Source organism: Alexandromys fortis, unplaced genomic scaffold, assembly GCF_014885135.2.
Source record: "Alexandromys fortis isolate MF-2015 unplaced genomic scaffold, M_Fortis_MF-2015_v1.1 scaffold_12, whole genome shotgun sequence".
NCBI lineage: Eukaryota > Metazoa > Chordata > Mammalia > Rodentia > Cricetidae > Alexandromys > Alexandromys fortis.
This window is the reverse complement of record NW_026067937.1, coordinates 19,401,858-19,425,059: the sequence shown is the minus strand read 5'-3', so window position 1 is coordinate 19,425,059 and position 23,202 is coordinate 19,401,858. Positions and strand designations below refer to the sequence as shown.

Below are 23,202 nucleotides of genomic sequence, written 5' to 3'. Positions count from 1 at the left end.
GACATCTCCCTCCGAGACTCACAGTCAAGCTGGGAGGGCGTGCAGCAGCCCAGAGCCCAGGGAAGGGCCTGCATCCTCTTCTGACAGCTGTTGGATGCCGACCATGGTACAGGGAAGAGGCTTGTTGTGCCACCGCCGTCTTCATATTCCTGTCCATCTTCAGTAGGAGTGTGTCCACCAGGCAGATCCAGTGGTCACTTTACTGGGGCACAGGTTAGGATGTGGAGGTCCCCAGCAAATGTCCCAAGGACAGGGCGTCTTACTGCCTCTAGGTAGTCCAGTATGAGGGGGATGGTGAGGTTTAGAGGGTTGGGTTAGTTCAAAGACACAAACTGAGAAACGCAAATCCAAGTTCTCACTGTGACCTTGACCTCCGTGAACTTAGTTCTTCCCGTTCTGTGTGGTCCTGGGAAAGGCCCCACAGGGGACTTCTCCACGGGGGAGAGTGGGGTGTGCTAGAGGGGGAACAGGTTTCTGAACTTTCTGGGAAGTATATGGCCTGGGGTGTCTTGGAAAGGTGACGTGCTGACTGATTGTGTCACCTTGACACAGTTAGAGCCTTTGGAGAGGGAAGCCTCGCTGAGAAAATACCTCCGTAGGGTTGGACTGCCGACCTGTCAGTCAGTAGGGCATTAGTGATTGTTGGGGGAGGGCTCAGCCCACTGTGGGCATGGCCACCCCGGGGCTGGTGGTCCTGGGCTCTATAAGAAAGCAGACTACTGCGGGTGGAAGGGTGGAAGTGGAAATAAACTATTTCCTCCTCTCTGTTGCTTTTTGGCCGAGTGTTTTATCACACAACAGAAAGAAAACCATGACAGTATGAGTTAGCCTGGTCTACGTGGCAGATTGTATTCAAGCAGAAATGTACATTAGGGACTTCATCCCTGTGAGCTCCTGGATGACCCATGACTGGGGAAGCTTCGTGCAGTCTCTTACGTACTACATGTACATACTCTTTAAGTACATGTAGGCCTGCGGTGTCTGTCTGTCTGCCACACCTGTATGTAGGCCTGCGGATGTCTGTCTGTCCGCCACACCTGTATGTAGGCCTGAGGATGTCTGTCCACCATACTCTTCACTCCTTGCCTTTCAGGGGTCCACCATGGAGGCTTCATTATTACTTATAAATGGCCGGCCTTAGCTTGGCTTGTTTCTAGTCAGCTTTTCTTAAATTATCCCTTCTATCTTTTCCTCTGGGCTTTTCCTTTTCTCCGTTTCTGTATACCTTTCTTTGCTTCTTACTCCATGGCTTGCTGTGAAGCTGGGTAGCCCCTGATGTCCTCCTCCGCTCCTTCCTTGATCCTCCCTTCCCAGATTTCTCCTCCTATTTATTCTGTCTGCCTGCCAGCTCCGCCTATCCCTCTCCTGCCTAGCTATTGGCCATTCAGCTCTTTCTTAGACCAATCTTGTGTTTTAGACGGGCAAAGCATCACAACTTCACAGTTATACAAATGCAACATAAAAGAATGAAACACATCTTCACATCATTAAAGAAATATTCCACAGAATAAACAAATGTAACACATCTTAAATTAATATTTCACAACATCTGTACCGATGCATATCTGTTATTTGAAGGTCTGGCAGCGATGACTCAGAGGCTCCACATGAAGGAGAGCCTAGGACCCCTGCCCAGGATGGCCTACCTGCATCCATTACCAGACGGGACTGGCTTATTCGAGAGAAACAGCAATTGCAGGTGAGCAGTATAGAATCTTCCAGAGAGGTAGCAACCCTTTCCTTATCCATGTAAGTCAGATGCAGCGAGGCGGGTTTTGCTTTTTGAAGTGTGAGGGCTCAAAGCAGAGCTAACGGAGTGGCCGGAGGGTGTAGAGGAACCTCTTCTACACATGCCAGGGTTGCAGCTGCATGGCATTATGGGCCTCAGGACCTACTGGCTCTGCTCTCTGACTGTGGCAGTCAGTGTCTCCTCTCATTATTTGACCCGTAGAAGCTTCCTTTTGAGGGCTAGGGACAGATTTGTGCTCTGGGCATGCTTTGTGGGAATTCCTACCATGGTGCACTCTGGGAAGCAACTGTCAAGGGACATGGATTTACATCTGGCTGAGCATGAGGCTGCACCTGGGATGACCAGAGGGTGTGTGGAAGCCATGCACACATGCATACATGGCACAGAGCAGTGCTGACAGCTGGCCAAGAAGTGTCCATCCAGGGTTAGAATACTGGATGAGCATCCAAGGTGAGACCAGAGCCAGGAAGGGGCTCCAGAAGTTCTGGAAATAGTCCTGGGGCAGGGACCAAGAAGTAGCGGAGTGAGGGACTGCTTGAGCCTAGAGCCTGGAGCAGGACCTGGGAGCCCCGAGAAGCACTGGCTAACAGGATCAGGGGTTCATGGAAGATCCTCAATGAGTAAAGTAGAAAAGCCATCAAATATGATCTTTAACATTGACCTTGATTCTCCACATGCACCCCCATCCACATGCATGGGCATCCCACTCACATGTGACCACACGCATGCGAACATAAAAAAAAAAAGAAGATGTAGGATCATCACGGAGAATGGTTTGCAGTTCCTCCAGAACTTACAAATGGAATTCTTAGGACCCAGCGACGCCACAGCGGTTACACACCTGGAAATACACGAAAGCACAGGCTAGAAACATCTGAGTTACTATAGCTGAGGACTGCCCAAGTGCCCATCACTGGGTGAATGTGGAGGGCAGTGTGTTCTGGCACATAAGCCTGTCGTGAAGGACAGACCTGTAAGATTGTACTTGGAAGGAATCCTCCCGTAGGAAAGTAGATTGGTGGGAGTAGAGGTGAGGATGGGGTGGGGGTGGAGGGGGGATGGAGAGTTAGTGTTTAATGGAGACAGTGTTGTGGCTGGATGGTGGGGACGTTTGCATGGTGTGTGTGTGTGTGTGTGTGTGTGTGTGTGTGTGTGCCTAATCTTACTGAACTGTGCATGCAGAACGGTAGAAAAGCTATGTCTTTTGTTAAGTCCCCTTTTACTACAGTTTATAAAAACTTGAGCCTGTCTTCTCAGTATAGGGAGGCTGAGGTGAAAGTGTCGCTGTACGTTCAAGCTTGGGTTAAAAGACGAGTCTGGGCCAGCGATGGGGTGAGATGTTGTCTCTAAGAAACAGAAGCCGAAAGCAAACAAAAATGAGAGCAACGAAGAGGGTGGGAGCCAGAGGGGGACGCAGAGTGGTCGGTTGCGAGCCTTTGCTGAGCTCGGGGAGGGTTAGCGCGTCTCTCTGTGTCTTTTCTGGGTGGGTACAGGAGTTAGAAGCTGTGGAGAATCTGTGCTGTGGGTGGAGAGAACATTCAGGAGATGGGGAGATACCAGGCTTTAAGCTGTGCTCTCATCAGCTAGGAACAGCGAGGGAACAGGGGGCGTGTCCATAGCAGAGTCTGGCATTACATTTGGTTACGTTCGGACTCCTACGCAGCGAGATGGCTATCTGCCCAGCCCTGAGCTCACACTGTGTTCAATTACCTGCTGCTTGTTTATTCCTTGGCCTGGAGACAGATGATGGTTCTGGATTAATTTAGATTCCAGCTTAATAAATTAGGGCAAATTATGTGTGTGTGTAATTGTGTGTGTGTGATTGTGTGTGTGTGTGATTGTGTGTGTGTGTAATATGTATGTGTGTATTTGAATGTGGGCACAGGTGCATGTGTATGCACATGTGTGTGAAGGACAGAGGTTGATATTTGATATCTACTCCAATCTCCCTTGACCTTGTTTTTTGAAACAGGGTTTCTCATTGAATCTAGACTTCACTGAGTGGGCTAGACTAGCTGGCTAGCAAGTCCCTGACACCCTCCTGTCTTCTGCCTCCCCCCACCCCATGCTGGGGTTGCAGATTCATTCTGTGGGTCCCCAGCTTTTGCATGGGTTCTGGATGTCAGAACTAGATCTTCATGCCTGCATGGCAGACACTTGACACCTCACAATCCTGGGAAGTAAACTGGCCAGCGTTCTGAAGGACACCAGACTCTGTGACTTGGCAGCATCTTGCCCTCTCAGTCCTGTTGACCACACATGCCAAGGATCCTATTTTTCTGTGCATCCTAAGTTCTTGTGTTTGGAGCAGGCTGCCTTTCCCCTCCTGGGGAGCTTGTGTCGCAGAGTTTGGTATGAGCAGCTAGAGCCTTCATTTGTCAACCAGAAGCACATCCAGGGATCTATCATTTGTTGGGTTCTCGCAAGTCAAAACCTTGGCTAGCACCTGTCTGTATTTAAAGCTTGGGAAGAAGGGGATGTTTTTCCTCCTGCCAGCTCACCAGAAACATAAAGCTGGCATGATTTTTCCAGTTCAGCAAACTTCTGGAATTTGCCTGCCTTGAAAAGGGGTAGGGGGCTTCACGACCGTGGTGCATATGGCCTGTTCTCAGTTAACCAAGTCATTATCGGCAGAGCAGGGTTAATGGATGAAATCTGTTCCCCCATTCTCTGCAGAAGGAAATGGAAGCTCTCCAGTCAAGGATGTCTGCGCTGAAAGCGAAAGAGCAACAGCTGAGCCGAGAGCTGGAGGAGCAGGAGACGCTGCTCCAGGGGCAGGGCTGTGACCTGATGCCACTGGTGGCCCAGCTGTCTCCAGGCCAGCTGCAGGAAATCAGCAAGGCCTTGGGAGAGACGCTGACCTCTGCTGCCCAGGCTCCTCTCTGCGTGGAGCCTCCTGAAGCCCTCAGGAGGTACTGGTGACTTTCTAGCCGGTTTTCCAACTCTTTCACCAGTTCATTGCAACGATGTTGCTGTTCATTGCCCACAGGTGCTTCTCAGACGTCCAGTTTGCTTAGTGCGAGTGCTGGCGGTGTTTTGACATAAGATTCTTCACTGCTGGGGCGGGACTCTGTTCTGAGCACTGGGAGTTAGCACCCAGTCCACCCAATCCCCAGCTGCCAGCACTGCCCCCTCTCCAATAGGTAGTTTCTATCATTCCAAGGGGCTGGCTTGGTTTTCCTTCCCCCCTCCCTCACACCTTTGGGGTCAATTGAAGAGAGATTTTTGACATTGGCTTTTGCTGAAGACAATTCTCTGGAGAGAGACAGATTCCACTTCTAAGAGATAGGGTGCGACATTGGAAGAGTTGTGACCTGGGGGACAGGGCATGGCATTGAAGGGCAAGTGTGACCTGGGGGATAGGACATGACATTGGAAGAGTATTACCTGGGCTGGGGAGATGTTCAGTTACAGAAATATTTACCACCCAAGCGTAAGGACCTGATCTTGGATCCCCAGAACCCACATAGAAATCTGGGTGTAATGTAACCCCATTTCTGGGGGTGCAGACTCAGGAGGATCCCTAAGGCTTGCTGGCCAGCCAGTTTAGCTGAATTGGTGAGCTCTAGGTTCAATGATCCTATATTATAAAAATGAGATAAACTGTGATTGAGGAAGATCTCTTTCTCTGTCTGTCTCTCTCTCTGTCTCTGTCTCTCTCTGTCTGTCTCTCTCTGTCTATCTCTCTCTCTGTCTGTCTCTCTGTCTCTCTCTGTCTCTCTGTCTCTGTCTCTGTCTCTCTCTCTCTCTCTCTCTCTCTCTCACACACACACACACACACAAACGAACAAATTAAAAACTCCTAAACCAAAAAACCAAAATCAACCAAAAACAAAACAAAACAAAAATCAAATCCAAACAAAGGAACACACAAACCAAGAGGGCAGAGTTTTTATCAGGGCCATCGGGATGAGTGAGTTTTTATCAGGGCCATAGGGATGAGTGAGCTTGTGTTGTTGCTGTTGCTGGCTAAGCCATCAGCAATGCCCGGTGCTGGGCAGAGTGTTGTCACCTTGTGGGTTGCATCTATTATGCTGTTTTACAGATAGGGAAAGGAAATTTAAGAAAGTTAATAATTAAAAAAATGGATAATTTGCCCAAAGCGTTAGAAGGAGAGAAAAACAGACCGCCATTCTTGCTTTCTCAAACTTGGGTCTCAGCTATCACAACGTGGGTCTTTTCCGTGTTTTACCTTGTGGAGAGCTTGTGAAATACACACATGCACATCTACTAGGTTGTTATTTGTTTGTTTGTTTATTTATGAGACAGGGCCTCACTATGTACCTCAGGCTGACTTCTAGTTCTCTGTGTAGCTCAGGCTAGCCTTGAACTTGGAACCCTCCTGTTTCTGCCTTCTCTGTGGTCTTATCTCCCTGTTGCTCTTCAGGGGTTTAAATCTCGTGTTGGAGACGCAGGGAAGACACACTTACACACGCGGGAAAGAGGTGCCTGTGCACAGACAGGGGTGTCTATCGGGGCTCAGGACTCTTCTGGGTCACTCTGCTCCATGCCTGGGGGGATCCTCATCCTGGGGTTCCTGGCTGACTTGGGGACTGATAAATGGCACTATTTGGGGGGACTTTCTAGTCTCAGCTAGCCTCAAACTTGAGGCAATCCTCCCCTTTCCACCTCATGAGTTCTGGGGTTCATCACCACACATGGCTAGAACAACACAGCAGCTGTTACCACCCACAAACTTGACAGCATTGATGGAAGTCAGCTGCAGACTCAAGGTGCTTCCTGGCATCAAACAAGGGTAACCATGGAGAGGGTCCTTCCATGGATGAACCAGGTCGCATCTTACATGGGAACTCCTTAAGAACGGGGCATCCTGAGACTGCTACTCAGGGGACTTCTGCTGGCAAAGGCTGACCAAGGCCTGATGGCATCTAGTGCTTTAAAAGATATTCTTTGAGCCCCGTGGCTTTAATCCCAGCACTCAGGAGGCAGAGGCAGACAGATAGACAGATCTCTGTAAGTTTGAGCCCAGCCTGGTCTACAAGAGCTAGTTCCAGGACAGGCTCCAAAGCTACAGAGAAACCCTGTCTCAAATATATATATTTAATGTATATACACTTTGAGAATTTCATAATGTATGCAATGCATTTTGATCATATCTACCCTTGACTTGTCCCCTCCAGCTCCTCCTGGGCCCCTTCCAATGTCTTCTTCATGTCCTTTTTTAATAATTCACTAAATCCAGTAACTTCTGCCTATGTACACATAGGTATGAGGTCACCAACCAGAGCAGGGCAACCCAAGGGAGACCTCACCTCTAAGAAACCGTCCATTGGTGGCCAGTACCCGAAAGCACCAGGACGATGGCCAGGAAGTCAGTCAGCAGCCAGGAAGTTTACAGGACACAGAAACACAGAAGCCATGTAAAATACCAGGCTCATTGCGGACAGATGGCGACCGATGCTGATGAGGTTGTGGAGAAAACAGAGCCCGCGTTCGCTACTGGAGGAAGAGCAAAATGGAACAGCTGATGTGGAAATCAGCGTGGAGGCTTCTCAAGACACTAAATATAGAAGCCCAAGTAACCTCGCTATGTCACTCCTAGGCATCTAACCAAAGACCACCTCCTCCCACAGAGATACTTGCCCGTCCGTGACCATGGCCGCTGTTGACAGAAGCTGGGGCAAGGAAGGACTAAGCCCGAGTGTCCACCGGCTGAGGAGTGGCACATAGACAATGGGGTTTTATTTGGCTGTAAAGAAAAATGGAAATGTCAAATGTGTAGGGAAATGGAAAGAACTGGAAGACATTACATCACATGATGCTCCGGAAAGACAAACCCCACGTGTTCTCTCTTACACGTGGATTCTAACTTCTAATTTTCAGATATGCATATTTATGTGGGAGTGAGTGGGCAGAGGTCAGGACACTGGAAAGGGGCTTTCAGGAACGGGTGTGGAGAGGGCGATGAAGTCTAGGTGACACAGGGAAGGCGATTCTCCCTTAGGGTCATTGATCCGTTAGACCTAGGCAGATGGCAGCATGGCAGGGGCTTGGAGGAGAGCCTGGGCCCATGGGGCAGCATGCGTGCCCTTCTGTGGGTCTCAGAAGAAGGCGAGGAGTATCACACAATCTACAGCACAGACCCACAGCCAGGCAGCAGCTAATTCCTGGGTGGCAGCGGGAGGGAGGGGGTCCTGCATTCCAGGAAGGAATGGGTGAGCCCAGGAATGCTAGGGGCAGGAGTATATTTCATTAATGGGTGTTATCGGGTAGCATGTGGCACCTTTGGCTCTCCAATATCCTGGAGTCTGATAACTTAGCCCTGTAGACTTCCTTTGGGGAAATAAGATTTATGACACCTGCCATTCTCCAGGAATCAGGCACTGGGGAGTTCGATAGGGGATTGCAGATTCAAGGGATCTTGGTTGGGGGGCATGCCGTTTCCTTCAGTGCAGTCTTGAAAAGAGACTGCTGTGGACTGGCAGGACCCTGTCAGCCCCTCACCCAAACTTAACGGGATGGAAATGGAAGGAGGGGTTGGGAGTGGAAGGGGGCAGGGACGGGGAGAAGCTTACTGGAATTGTTAGGGTCAGGGTGTGGGCCTTGGCAGCTGAGCACCGGTCCTCAGTAGGGCAGTTAGAGAGACAGATAATAACGAAAGCAGGGAGAGGGGTTTGGTCGATGTGGTCCTGCTGGGAAGAGGAACAGGGAAGTGCAGTGACCCCTCAAGTTCATTGTCAGGGTCCTGACAGGGCAAGAGTGTGCGTAGCTAAGCAGCACTGGTCACCGTGTGGTCCTGCCCATCACTGCCCTGTTGGTTCTCAGCTCCAGCCTGTCCTGTGGGTGGTCTGACAGGTTGTCAGAACCACGTGACATCTTTCTAGGGGACACCTCTGACTGGCTTCAACTTTCTCCTTATCCAGTGTGAGACTGTGGATAGCCAAAATCTGATGGCCAAAGGAAGACACATGAAGGTCTCCTTGGAGTATCGTCATCCCTGCAAGTTCATTTAGAAGATGGAAGAATCACGAGGAACAAACCAGGGTGGGGAGGAACGACCAATGCTAGGCATGCATGAAAATACCATGTGCTAAGTAAAAGTTAAATTTAAAAAGAGCTAGGGTGTTACTTGACATCTCAACCCTGGGCTTAAAAACAAGCTCAGAGGTGTCTTACAATTTTTTAAAGATGCATTTAATTTATTTTATCTGTATGACTGTTTTGCCTGCACATATATCCTGTGCCACATGTGTGCCTGGTGCCCACAGAAGAGGGTATTGGATTCTTGGGACTGGAGTTGCAGGCAGTTGTGAGCCACTGGGAAGGGACCTCGATGCCTGCGAGAGAAGCAGGGGTCCCTAATCCCCCATCCCCCCAGACTCATCTCTCCAGCCTCTGCACTTGCCTTTGCTCCTCATACCTCCTCTGATGCAGGTGTCTGGAAGGAACCTGACATTTGTTCCATCCCAGGCTGGCTCCCTTAACTCTGTTGGTAATGGGGCTGGGATGTGCAGGGGGACAGGGATGGCGAAGAAAAGGGGATCAAAGCCTGAGGTGACAGTTTCCCGTTTTCTGGGGGCTGCATCTGTGCATGCGTGTTCTGCCTACTAGGAATGGGGAGGAGGGGTGTGGTGATTCGAGCTCATTGCTCTCCAGTGCCGCCAGCTGTACCTCCCTGGCTGTGCTTCACGCTCCAGGGGAGGGCAGCCTGGGACCTTGTCTAGCGTGCATCTGGCTCCCTGTACATCGAGACGAGGGTAATCGTAGTAATAACAACAGCAGCAGGCTGGTGCGAGGCTTTCTGGCATTCTGCAGGGATGCCTGACTGCTGACGTTGGTCTGTGGCTGAGTTCTTCGCCATTCAGCTGCCGGGACTTTGTGTGCTCCGTGTGAAATGCATTCTGGCAGCTCACGGATGACCCGTCTAGCTGTGCATTTGGAAGAAACATGTCGCATCTTTTTACAAACTGTTGGCGCAAACTGTGAAACACTCCAATCCCCGCTTATCAGAAACCTGGCTGGGTTTCGCTTGTGGGGGTTTGGACGCTTCCATAGCACAGCTGGGCTGGGAAGGCAGAGGCCAGGCCTGCTGTGGCTCTTTCCTCCTTAGCTGATGGCCCAGAGACTCTGAGGTGAGACAGTGATCTGGGGGTGGGTGCTGCACAGGGCACCTTGGCGTCCCCATCACACTGGGCTAGGGCTTCTTGCAAGTGAGATTCAAATTCGTCAAAGTCAGCAGGTCACAACTGACTGGAAACAGAATTGGCCATCTTCTGTTCCTCAAATTCATATCCTATCAGAGTGGGGAGACCCAGGGTGGCAGCAAGGCTGGCGTTGGAAGACAACCTCTGAATCAGGGAGGTGTGGCAGAGAATCCCTGAGAAGGGTGTGTGGAAACTGCCAATGCAGGAACATGCCCCATTGCTGTCCCCAAGGGATGGTGGCAGGGCCACCTACTTGTCAAATTGGGTAGTATGCCAAGGCAGCCCTCCGCCAAGAGACCATCTCCAATCTGTGCCCCATTTCTGGGGGTGGCGGGTGTTGTTTGACCTTCACTTCTGGGCTCTCTTCGGATTCTCTGCCCCTGCCTCCCAGCTGACTGGTTTGTCAAGGACAATGACCTCTGGACTGTGAAAGCATCTGACCTCACCCGGAGGAAGATGAGGTTTCTCCATGCCAAGACTATGTTCGATGAGACTCTCTGTCCTCCCAACCCTCCTCTCTCTTCCTCCTCCCCTCCCTCCCCCGTCTCCCTCCTGTCTTCCTCTGTCATTTTCTCGGACACCTTGCTTTCTAAGAACTCACGAGGTAGGCACATACCTGCCATGAAGTGGTGACCTTAGTGCCGAGAAATGCGTGACTCCCGCGAGGGAGAACGCGCGGCGCTGGGAACCGTTGTGATGACTTTCCCGCTGCCGTGACAGATGCCGTAACAAAAGCGGCTCAGAGGAAAATGAGGGCGCGTTAGCTTATGATCCCAGAGGGATGGAGGTCAGCATGGCAGGGAAGGTGGGCATCAGGAAGGAGCAGGAAGCTGGCCCGTCACGTCCCAGCTGCACACAGGAGGCTGAGAATGAGAGTAAGAACAGGGTGAGGCTATATAACCCCGAGAGCCTACCCTTCTGCATGGCGCCACCTCCTAAAGGTTCCTCAGCTTTCTCAAATGAGCAGGGAGTTAGGGAAGGAGAAGTAAAGATAAAACCGGCTAACCGAATGAGAACCAATGCACGTGAGACCAGACGGCCCGACAGCAACGGAAGGGATCCGGAAGTTGTCTGGCTCCAAGGTATCCCAACTGATGGGCAACCAGCGGCCACAGAAGTGCCCTTTCAAGCCTGGGATCTTCAGAGTGACGTCTAAGGACCTCTCCGCCCCAGCAGAGATGCCTGGCTTTCTGCTGGCTAATTCCCTGGACTCCACACTGCCCCAGCGCTTCAGATCAAAGCTTGAAGACAAGTTCAGGCCAGCCTCTTAAATCAACAGCTAAACATTTCTCAGGGTGATAATGATGGGAAACGAGAGGGAAGAATTTTAATGTAACCCTGTGCATCCAAGGTGTCGGAGAAAGAGAAAGACCTGGTTGAACTGGCCCCTGGAGGGTCTGCAAAAGCCAAATAAACATTCAGCTAACTGTGGAGGATGAAGTGTGAGGGGCTCAGTCAGGAAAGTGCTTGAGTGCAAACATGAAGACCTGAGTTCAGATCCCTAGCACTCATGTTAAAGTGTGCACCTGTTATCCCAGTCATGGATAGGCAGAGGGGAGATTCTAAGGGGCCCACTGGCCAACTGGCCTAGCCAAGTTGGGGTTCTTTAGGGTCAATGTGAGATTCTGTCTCAAAACATGAGGTAAACAATGATTGAGAAAGACATTTAATGTCAGCCTCTGGCCTTACAGGCATCTGCACACATGTGCCCATATGTGAACACTATACACACACCACCCTTATACACTAACAAAGCAAATAAAACTTCAGTTTTGGTGGAAGTGGATATAGATGCAAGCTGTGCCTGAGATATGCCAGTTTACCAGTGAGGACGGGCACAGAGAGACGGTGTGGATGTGTCTATGGCACCTATGGCTATATTCATACATTTGTACCTATGTTTATATATCTTTATATATTTGTTTGTACATGTGTATGTGTGTACATGTGTGGATGTAATGTTCATATGTCTATGTATTCATTTGTCCATGTGTGTACACATGTGTGTGCATGTGTATGCATGAGTGCCTATAATGTGTGCATGTGCACCCTGATCCTTTTCTTTCTTCTCCTTTGCTAGGCAGCAAAGCAGACATCCGCTGGAATATTTCTCTCTAGTTAAAGTGTCTGCTCCTGATTGTCGTCAGATTCCTATGGAGTCTTGTTTGCTGCCATACACGCATGCTGGGTATCTGGGTGATGTGTTAGGAGACCTTTCTGGAGACAGCTTTATCCTCTTCTGGGAGTCCAGATGTACCTGTCCCTGTCTGCCTTACTACCCGGCTCTCAGCCCCGTCCTCCAAGTGGATAGAAGAGGGGGCGTGCTCACCGAAGCTGGCATGTGGGCACTGGACACCTGCCTCTTGGCATGCATCTCTGTGCACTGCACTACACTGCCTGTCCCAGGAGCACAGGCCTCAGCTAGCCAGACCTGACAAGGCTGAAAGGAACAGTCCTGATGCATTTTTCGCACCCCGTCTTGCCTCAGTGAGCTCTCCCAAGTCTGGAGGAATTCCGGGCACTTCTGTCCTCTGTGCCCCAGGCGTCCTACTGATGCTGTGTGACATTATCAGTGAGGACATAAGGGTTTCAGGAGGGAAAAGGCCAAGTGGATAAAGCCTCATTTTGACAGCAGTGTCCTTGTCACCGTCCGACCCACTTGTCCTCTCTGGAAGGCCAAAGGACTAAGCAGCGATTGGCAAGGTTGTTAATGTCAACGGAGTCCCGTTTTCTGTTCGGCTGAAGACCCAAGTAGCCCCCATGCTTGTCGCAGCTGTCACTGTGCCCTTTCTGCCATCTCTTGTTTGCTTTGGGAACTGTCTGTCATTCTTAAACTAAGTTTTGCTAAACAAGGAAGGTCGTGGGATTGGGGCCCTGGGAGAGAAAGGAGACAGAGAAGACTGGGGACAAGGACAGTCCGTCCTGTAGCTTTGTACAAAAGTCAGACTTCCACACAGGCAGTTCTGGGGATAAAGCTGTGTGCTAGGGCGGCAGGGTCTGGGGTAGGACCCCTGCACTAACAGACAACTCTCCCAGCCTCCCTTTCTTCTTTCTTCCTCCTGCCTTCCTCTTCTCTTCATCCCTTTCCATCCCTTCCTCTTTCCTTCCCTCTGCCCCTCTCTCCCTTCCTCTTTTCCCCCTGGACAAACCAGCGTGCAGGTCCTGAATAACACAACACACATGGTCAATCTTAGTGGAGACTGAGGATCCTGTGTGTGTGAGTTCACTTGGGCTTCCAGAGATGGGAAGACTTGGCAGCTGTCACTGTACGGGAGTGGAGGCTAAAGTCTAGGATCAAGATGTCTGAGGGCCTCTGACTTGCAGACCTTCTGCCCTGCATCTGCGTAGGAAGTTCCCTGTCCCCTCCCTCTCACCTTTCCCCTCCCTCACCCTCCTCCTCCTCCTCCTCCTCCTCCTCCTCCTCCTCCTCCTCCTCCTCGTCCTCCTCCTCCTCCTCCTCCTCCTCCTCCTCCTCCTCCTCCTCCTCCTCCTCCTCCTCCTCCTCCTCCTCCTCCTCTTCTTCTTCTTCTTCTTCTTCTTCTTCATGTCTGCATGATTGCGTGTGTGTGTGTGTATGTGTGTGTGTGTGCGTGCATGCGCGTGAGCGTGTGTGTAGGACAGAGGCCAACCTCAGGTGTTTTCCACAGTAGCTCTCTACATTCTTGTAGGAGCCTAGGCCCCTCACTAAACCTGAAGCATATAACACCACACCAAGCTTTAAAAGATATTTTCTTTTCCTTTTACTTTATGAGTATGGGTGTTTTGCCTTCATGTATGTTTATGCACAACATACATGCAGTGTCCAGAAGGCTAAAAAGAAGGTGTCAAATACCCTGAATCTGGATTTACAAACAGCTGTAAGCTACCATGTGGATGCTAGGAATTGAACCTGGGTCTTTTGGAAGAGTAACCAATGCTCCTAAATGCTGAATCATCTTCCCACCCCATGGCTTTTGTAAATACCTGGTTCTGTGTGCGAAACTCAGACTCTCATGCTTGTGTGCCAAGCTCTTCACTAGCCAAGACGTCTCCCAGCCCAGACTCTGTCATTTCTAGGACAGTCTGTAACCGGAAGTTTCTCTCCTGCTCACCAGTTCTTGAATAACCACTCTGAGGCTTAATATTAATTACATACTGTTTGACCTATTGGCTTAGGCTTATTATTAACTAGCTCTTACAACTTAAATTAACCCATTTCTATTATTCCTTATTTTTTCATGAGCTCATGGCTTCTTTAGCATCTGCTGGCATTTCCCTGACTCTGCCTTCTTTCTCCCTATATCTGTTTGGATTGCCCACCTGGCTATATTCTGCTTTGCCATAGGCCAAAGCAGCTTCTTTATGTGGTAATGAAACATTCACAGCATACAGAAGGACATCCCACATCAACAGTTGTGAATGAAGGGGTTAGTTTCTGTAAACGGGTCATCTGGGTAGATGACTTCTGAATCCCAGTGCAGCACCCTTTGATCTGAAGGGGCAGCTCACGGTCTGTTTGTTTATTGAGACCATACCTCACCTGGCCCAGACAGGCCTTGAATGTGCTGGGAACCAAGGATGACCTTGAACTCCTGATCCTCCTTCCCCCCCCCCCCACCTTCCAGGTGCTGGGATCACAGGCATGAATCACCACACCGGATCTGAGGGGATGGTTCTTATTTGTCTTGATCAGTGTGTCATCTTAGTGAAACACAGTGACAAACTCTGCTCCGACAAACATGGAACTCTCGTCGATGTGTAACTGGTATAATGTAGTTCCAGTGGGTATCCGTGCTCCTGGGGACTGTAGTGTGGTGTCAGCAGCGCCACCTGTGGGTGGAGTTAGCATGGTTCTCTGTACTTCAGACACCCCTGTCCTGTTAGCACAGACCCTCTGCTACCTCTGTTGTAGGCTGGGTTCTGTGAAATGCGAAAAATAGCTTGGAAATGGCTAGCGCAATGTACACGGATTCATAGCTGTCCCCAACATTGCTTCCACTCTGTGTATCCCCCGGGGATACAACTAATGTTCATATTAGCCTGAGCAGCACATAATTAGGAGAATAAATCTACTGAAAAAAGTAATATAGCATAAATTAAATAAATTAAATATAAATCAAATCCGATATAAAACAATACATTCAATTATCCGCATCACTACATCCTCCTCTCACAGAGATATCTGAGTTGAAGCTCATTTTCCTGCTAGGATAAGGCTAGAGCAGAGCCCAGAGCAACAAGCTGAGCCCACCCGCGAAAAGGTGGAATCTGACCCGCTTTCCACTGGGGACCTGTGACATTTGGTGAAGGTGCTTGAGGCCAGCTTAGCTTTAGACCTGGGAAGAGAGCCTGCTGTCTGTTTTAATATGTAAGTTCAGGAGCTAGTTGTTTTTGGTGTGTTAGGGAATATGTACTGTGCTGTTATATATATATATATATAACAACGCAATAAATACATCAGCACAGCCCGTTGTGCTGTAAGTGCTCAAAGGTTCTGTATGTGGAAAGTCACTGGTTAAGAGGGTACCAGCTGATGGGCTAGGGCTGTAGCTCAGTTGGCAGGATGCCCGCATAGCATGCAGCAAGCCCTGAGTTTGACCCTAGCTCCACAAAAGCTTATGTCATGCTGCACTCTTGTGATCCCGGCACCCAGGACACAGAGACGCGAGGATCGCGATTTCAAGGTCATCCTGCACCGTACTGTGAGTTTAAGGTTAGCTTCACCTTCCTGAAACCCTGTCAAAAAGAAAAACAAGCAAGCAAATAAAAAGGTAGATCATCTAGTGATCTCGGCAGCCCGGAACTCCCCACATAGGCTAGGCTGGGTAACCGTGAAGCACAGGGATTCTCTTGTCTCTGTCTCCTTAGTGCTGGACTGCAAATGTCTACCACCATGCCTAATTTATTTATGTGAGTTTGGGGAATCAAATCCAGGTTCTCATGCTTGTATGGCTATCAATGTACTGGTGGAGCCAGCTCCCCAACCCCTGAAGACAGAGATTTAATGGCAGCCTAAGTAAAGCATGTTTAGAGAGGGGATCTGCTTCCTAACCAGCGCCAGCATCGGTTCTGTGGTCGTGCCAACTCAGCCAGGTGTCACCTTCTTCTCGATCCTTTTCAGTTCCTCAGGTGATGGAAGGTTCCTATGGGTAGTGTCTTACATGTATAGAGCTCCACCTTGGTTCCACGAAGACCTATGTTCTGTTCTAATTCTTCTAGCCTCCAGGAAAAGACAAAATCACTGAACATGGCCATTAGAGACATCACCGCTCAGGTAAGCCCACTCCTCCTCCCATTTTCTTCTAACCTAATTTCACGTCCAGATCACCAAAGGCTTGGGCTCTAAAGGACAGACTTTGTGGAGCTATTTCCCAGGCTGTGGCAGGGAAGACGAGCTGGGGAGTGACCATGGGTGGAAGCAATGTTGTGGGAGACAGCTATGAATCCGTGTATATTGTGCTAGCTCTGCTGTACGCGGGGTTCTGTGAAATACGAAAAATGTGGAGAGCAACTGAGAAAGACACCAGAGTTGACCTCTGACCTCCACACACATGCCTACAGATACACGAACATATACACACATATAACACACACACACAAATAGGAAAGCTGGGCCCTCACCGGGAAGTGTGCTGAGAAGCTCGTGCCCCTCACAACTATGCTCATGCTGCCATGAGTTATCCATAGGGTTGGATGTGTTTGCTCCTTTTTCTGTTTTGTTTTTGTTTTGTTTTTTTCTTCCCTTATTTACTTCCGGAGCTGACGTCGGATTGTTTTGATCTGGTGTTATGGTCAAGGATCTGATGGGTTCCTGTCAGCAACCAGTAATGTTTATAAAAAGACGTCGGACTCTGGAATGCTTGAAATCCATCGTGAGCTTCCTGGGCTGAGGAATGAGCTATGTTTCCTGTTTTGCCTGGCTCAGAGATGGGCTAGAAGGACCATTATCAGAGACCTCAAGGATGCTCTCGTTTTCTAAATGCTGGGGGGGGGGGGGGGGAAATCTCTGTCTTTGTGTGCTTTGATTACGCAGCACTGAGGAGGGCTGAGGGCCAGGTGCCGGCATGGCCAGGTTCTGGTGGGGACCTCTTCTGAGGCACAGATGCCAGCTCCTCATATGACGGAAAGAGGGAAAAGATAGGAGAGCTCTCTGAGGTCTCATATTATTATATTATTATCAGTGTGTGTGTGTGTGTGTGTGTATGCATGCCCCTGGAGGACAGTCATAGATGTTATATTTAGGAACGTCATCCACCTCCTTCCATAGGGTCTCTCACTGGCCTGGAGCTTACTGACTAGGCTACCCTGGCTGCCAGCAAGCTGCAAGGATCCTCTGGTCTCTACTTCTCCAGCTCTGGGATTATGAGTTTGTGTCACCATGTGCAGCTTTTCACATGGCTTCCGTGGATCCAGCCCAGGTCCCCTTGTTTTTTTTTTTTTTTTGTTTTTGTTTTGAGCCGCTATCGTCCAGGGCCCCTGTGCTAAGGACACCTATGCTTTCCTAAGGTTCTACCGTTAGGATTGATTGTTTCCCAGAGCCCCACCTCCTCAGCCCAGCTAGCATCATACTGTGGCTGAAGATTTCAGCATATGGACTTTTGGGGTACACAAGCATTTACACAATCGGGGAACACAAGTGTTCACACCATTGCACATCCTATCCCCAAGATATTTATAGTCAATTTATAATGACCTCGCTTTTCTATCAAATTAAGGCATCCGTGCCTTAGATTTTAAAATATAAATGCAAAACTTCCATTCTTTAATGAGTTCCTCAGGGGGTAATTTTATTTGTAAATAAAGAAGACTTGCAGGTTTTTCTGGGGTGGGTATGTGTATAACATTGCACATGCGTGAGCCTAGGAGGCTGTGTGAACAAACTGGCTGGTCACCTGGGGTGTCTAAACTGTAACTGTAACCCCAACCCTCTAGACTGGTAGGTGACCATGAGGCCTGAGGCTTGGCTCAACACACACACACACACACACACACACACACACACACACACACACACACCGGGGAGTGCTCACCCTCTGATATTTTCTGAGTGAGATACAACCTTCTTACACTCATTACATTTCTTGCCTCTCATGGGTTACCCAAACCAAAGGTAATTAAGGGATAAATGAGATGGAAATAGTTGGAAATAATTGGGATATCTAGAGATTGGAAGATATTATATTATATCCAGCAGAGACTGAAAGAGTGCGCAATTTAATCAGAAAATTTAGAAAGGCCATTTCATATTAATAGTGTAGCTTGAATGATGGGCTTCCTCAGCAAAGGAGAAACTGACCTAATTATGATTAAGAGATACTCTTAACTAAAATCAGGAATGTTAGACATGGGTTAGATGAGACCCGAGAGCTCTGGCTTGTGTCCTGGAATTACCTGGGCAGTCTTTGAACTTCCCAAGATGACAGTGATGGATGGAGAGGATGGGCGGGCCACAGGGTGGGTGGGGCCAGTCATGGAGCATTGAACCAACTGAGACAACCAGAGGAAGGTGCCCTGGACATCTTCCTTTTAGCTCTTGGTTCTAACTTCCTCGCAAGTCTCAGGACTCCTGAAAGAGCCTCAAGGTGATTGACTGGGCGTGAGGATGGGCGGCTGGTTCGGAGTCGACTGTGCTGGGAGCTTCACAGAATGAGGTTGGAAGATTCCAGGCACAGAGGGAAAATAAACCACAGCAGCCAGGGGGAGAACTGGCTGAGGGTTTCTGGACTGGGTCAGGTCTGCTTTCATTCTGACGGTAGCTTCTGTTTGATCTCAGAGAAGCCAAATATTTACAGTTGACTGCACCCCTCCAGATGTAGATTGCATGGGGGAAATCGAATCCCCTGTCTCCTGTGGGCTCTCAACCCAAGTGCACGGATGACTTCCAGTTTCCGAATGGGATTTCATATGTTTTGGCAATAAATAAATAACAGTGCTCAGGGGTTACATCCTCTGAGGACTTCCCCAAATGCCCGCCATTTTCCCCCTACAGAAACTGCTGCATGCCTTTGGTAAGGGGAAAATGTAGGTGAACCACTAGTCTGAACAAAGGTAACAGATGAATAAGGAAGAAATGTGATCTTTTAGTCTCGACGTAAAGATAACCTAAGGGCGTTTGGACGCAAGACTGAGGTTGGAGAGTTTTGTTGTTTCTGAAACTCAAAGAAAAACATAGTCAGTGTGTGTGGATTCTGGGGGACACTTGATAACCCCCCCAAGTCTTCTCGACAGCCACGTGTCTGTCTTTCAGTTGGATTCTTCAGCAAGTATCTGCCCCTCTAGTTTCTCCAGAGTCTTCTAGTAAATGACATTGAGCAGGTTCCTCTGACCGACTGCCCACTGTGTGCCGGGGCCAGGTCAGAGTCCCTGCTCAAGGACAGCTGGCACCCTTGTAGAGAGATGGAGACAGGGATAAAAGCTGAAGAGGAAGCCAGAGAAGACTGGGCGAAGGGAAGGGACAGGAGGTCAGCAAGGCCTTTCCTCCCAGGGCACCATGGAGCAAACAGATCAGGGCTATGAGGGCTGAGCGCTCAGGCAGGAGTCAGCAAATGAGCTCACACCAGCCTGCAAGGGCAGGGGTGTGCTGAGTGCCTGCAGCCTCTCTTTAACCTCTTCCTCCCTCTCCTTCTTTACCTCCCTCCGCCCTTCTCTCTCTTCTCTTCCTCTGCCCCCTTCTCTCTCCCGCTCCTTCCCCTTCCCTCCTCCTCTCCTCTCCTCTCCTCTCCTCTCCTCTCCTCTCCTCTCCTCNGTGTTGAGTCTATTTATCTGAAACACCCAGAAAAGACAATTTTATAAGTAGAGCATCAATAAACGAAGTTAGCTAGGGCAGAGATGGGAGTATGGATTAATTGTAAAAGAACTCAAGGCCTTGCTCCAATTATGAAAATGTCACTTTAACATGGTGGTTATTTTAAGAACTACTGAACTCCACACCACTAAATGCCTATATAAAGAAGCTGGAAAAATCCCACACTAGTGAATTAACTGAACATTTGAAAACTTTAGAACAAAAAGAAGCAAACGCACCCAAAAGAACTAGAGGGTAGAAAATAATCAAACTGAGGGCTAAAATCAACAAAATAGAAACAAAGAAAACAATACAAAGAATCAATGAGACAGAGTTGGTTCTTCAAGAAAAATCAACAAAATAGACAAATCTTTATCCAAACTAACCAAAAGGCAGAGAGAATATCCAAATTAAAAAAAAATCAGAAATGAAAAGGGGGCATAACAACAGACACGAGGATCCAGAGAATCATCAGGTCATATTTCAAAAACCTGTACTCCACATAATTGGAAAACTTAAAGGAAATGGAAAACTTTCTGGATAAATATCACTTACCAAAATTAAATCAAGAACAGATAAGCAGGGCTGGAGAGATGGCTCAGAGGTTAAGAGCATTGTCTGCTCTTCCAAAGGTCCTGAGTTCAATTCCCAGCAACCACATGGTGGCTCACAGCCATCTGTGGTGAGGTCTGGTGCCCTCTTCTGGCCTTTGAGCATACACACAGACAGAATATTGTATACATAATAAATAAATATTAAACCAAAAAAAAAGAACAGATAAGCGTTTCAGCTCAGAATTCTACAAGACTTTCAAAGAAAAAATAATACCAATACTCCTCAAATTGTTCTGCACAATAGAAACAGAAGGAACATTGCCAAACTCTTTTTATGAGGCTACAATTACCCTGACACCCAAACCACATAAAGACATTACTAAGAAAAAGAATTATAGACCAATCTCACTCATGAACAGTGATGCAAAGATACTAAATAAAATACTGGCAAATTGAATCCAAGAACACATTAGAACAATCATCCACCATAATCAAATAAATCAGCTTCATTCCAGAGATGCAAGGATAGTTAAATATACAAAAATCTGTCAACGTAATCCACCATATAAACAAACTAAAAAATAAAACCACATGGTCATCTTATTAGATGCTGAAAAAGCTTTCAACAAAATACAACATTCCTTCATGATAAAGGTCTTGGAGAGAGCAGGGATACAAGGAACATACCTAAACATAATAAAGGCAATATACAGCAAATCAACAGCCAACATCAAACTAAATGGAGAAAAACTCACAGTGATCCCACTGAAATTAGGAACAAGACAAGGCTGTCCACTCTCTCCATAGCTATTCAATATAGTTCTTGGGTCCTAGCTAAAGCAATAAGACAACAAAAGGAGATCAAGGGGATACAAATCAGAAAAAAAGAAGTCAAAGTGTCACTATTTGCTGATGATAGTTTACATAAGCGACCCCAAAAATTCTACCAAGGAACTTCTACAGCTCACACACACTTTTAGTATCGTAGCAGGATACAAGATTAACTCAAAAAAAAAAAAAAACCAAAAAAAAACAAAAAACCACGCGCGCGCGCGCGTGCGCGCGCGCGCACGCACACACACACACACACACACACACACACACACACGAGAAAACCGGACTTAGAACACGTTGGTGTTCTAAGATAGGTTTCTGCGCATGCGTAGTAGTGTGAGAACATAAGCATACAGTATCTTGCTCTGTCATTTGAATCCTATGTTTGAACACCCCGCCGCCCCACACACATACACATGGACGTTTGCTCTTTGACTTGCTGTCCTGTAATAGCACTGTTAGGCGGTTGGGAAGGCAACTAAGCACTCAGTGGAGAGGTGGGGTCATCAAGGCTGTGGGGTACGTCCTTCTAGCAAGTTCATGAGATTAGCTGGCGGTGGCAGACCAGTGGCTGGAGTCCAGACTCCCCAGAGTGTGACGCATGGATCTTTAGCCCAGTTATATAGACGGCAGCCTTGAGATCTCTGAGGTTTACAGGCTGCATGAACGTTCAGTCCATTGGCTTCAGAGGAGTCAGAATCGAATGGGAAGCTGTAATAATTACACGTATGGATTTTCAATGGTGTTTTAAGAAGGAGCATGGTGCCTGGCAGCTTCTGCTCCTCACGTCGTTAAACACTAATGCTGCAGCTAACGAGCCACTTGGTCCCTGATGCAACCAAGCGTGGCATTTACAACCCTAGAACATGGTGGGTGAGCATGCGGCCTGCCTCGTAACTGCCTCCCGTGCCACTTAGCTGGAGTTATGACCTCGTTTGCAGAGAGGGAAAAAAAGAAGACGGAATGCAATCTTGTTCCTGAGTTGGGGTTTTGCCTTTCTTAATACATCTTCCCCCGAGAACAGGTGGATGGGCCTCCGTGGAGCCTGAGGGAAGAAGGGAATGTAGTGTGATCCAAGAGGCGGAATTCCCTTGCTCGGTCATCAACAGTCTGTCTTTAGAAGCGCAGGGAAGAGTCTTCAAACTCTTTAGAAAAAGATAGTTTATTTATGTGTGTCGGTGTGTGTGTCTTTTTGTGGGGGTGTGCACTTGTGTGCGGTGGAAGATGCTTAAGATGGCATACTGCAGGCTGGCATGGGGGTTTTAGTTTTAGCTCTTTGGCTAGCTGGGGAAACTGGGGAAGTTTCATTGGATGGGCTCTATTTCAACCCTCCACCCCTGTCCAAAGCCTGACCCATGACATGGTGAACTGCCTGCTGCTGTCTGAAGTCCCTAAGGCTGAGGGACTTGCAAAGTGTTCCTGTGGCCTGTCCTGAGAGCCGGGTGCTCAGTTGTGCTGCAATCCAGGATTGTTGACAGCTCTCTCCACTGGGAATTGAGGGACATCTGGCTGGAGTGTTTACAGAGCTCCTTTCTGGCTCAATCTAGTATAGGTAGCACCAGCCGCGGTGAGTTCCTGAGTGCCGTGTCCATGTCCAGAGGACAGCGGTTCACGGCCTGCTCCCGGCCCAAACCCCTTTCTGCCCTCTCTTGCCGCATGAGCCTTGGGGTAGAGTGGCGACATACACATCTGGTTCAGCATGCTTTGAGTTTGAAATACACGTTCTCTCCTGATCTCACAAAAGTGTGAAGATATTATGCATAATAGTGGGTTTCATCATGATATTTTCATAGTGTATATCTACTTTCATTCTTGTTCTTGTTGAATAAAATGCTGACTGGCCAGTAGCTAGGCAGGAAGTAGAGGTGGGGCAATGAGAAGAGGAGAATTCTGGGAAGAGGAAAGTCTCAGTCTGCATTCATCATCCAGACACAGAGCAAGCAAGATGTGACTACCTCACCAAAAAAGGTACCAAGACATGTGGCTAATATAGACAAGAATTATGGGCTAATATAAATTATAAGAGTTAGTTAATAAGAAGCCTAAGCTAATAGGCCAACCAGTTTATAATTAATGTAGGCTTCTGTGTGTTTCTTTGGGACTGAACAAATGGAAGACTGGGCAGAACAGAAACCC

At 48.5% G+C, this 23,202-nt stretch overlaps 1 protein-coding gene across 1 annotated transcript in view; it reads left to right on the top strand.

Annotated features, from left to right (window-relative positions):
- Disc1 (DISC1 scaffold protein) overlaps positions 1 to 23,202 on the top strand; it is a 159,810-nt gene that overhangs the window by 55,960 nt on the left and 80,648 nt on the right. The window contains exons 5-7 of the mRNA XM_050146906.1: positions 1,579 to 1,699; positions 4,427 to 4,662; positions 16,114 to 16,211. Of these exons, the coding sequence (XP_050002863.1) occupies positions 1,579 to 1,699; positions 4,427 to 4,662; positions 16,114 to 16,211 (455 nt within the window). The remainder of the gene's footprint in view (positions 1 to 1,578; positions 1,700 to 4,426; positions 4,663 to 16,113; positions 16,212 to 23,202) is intronic.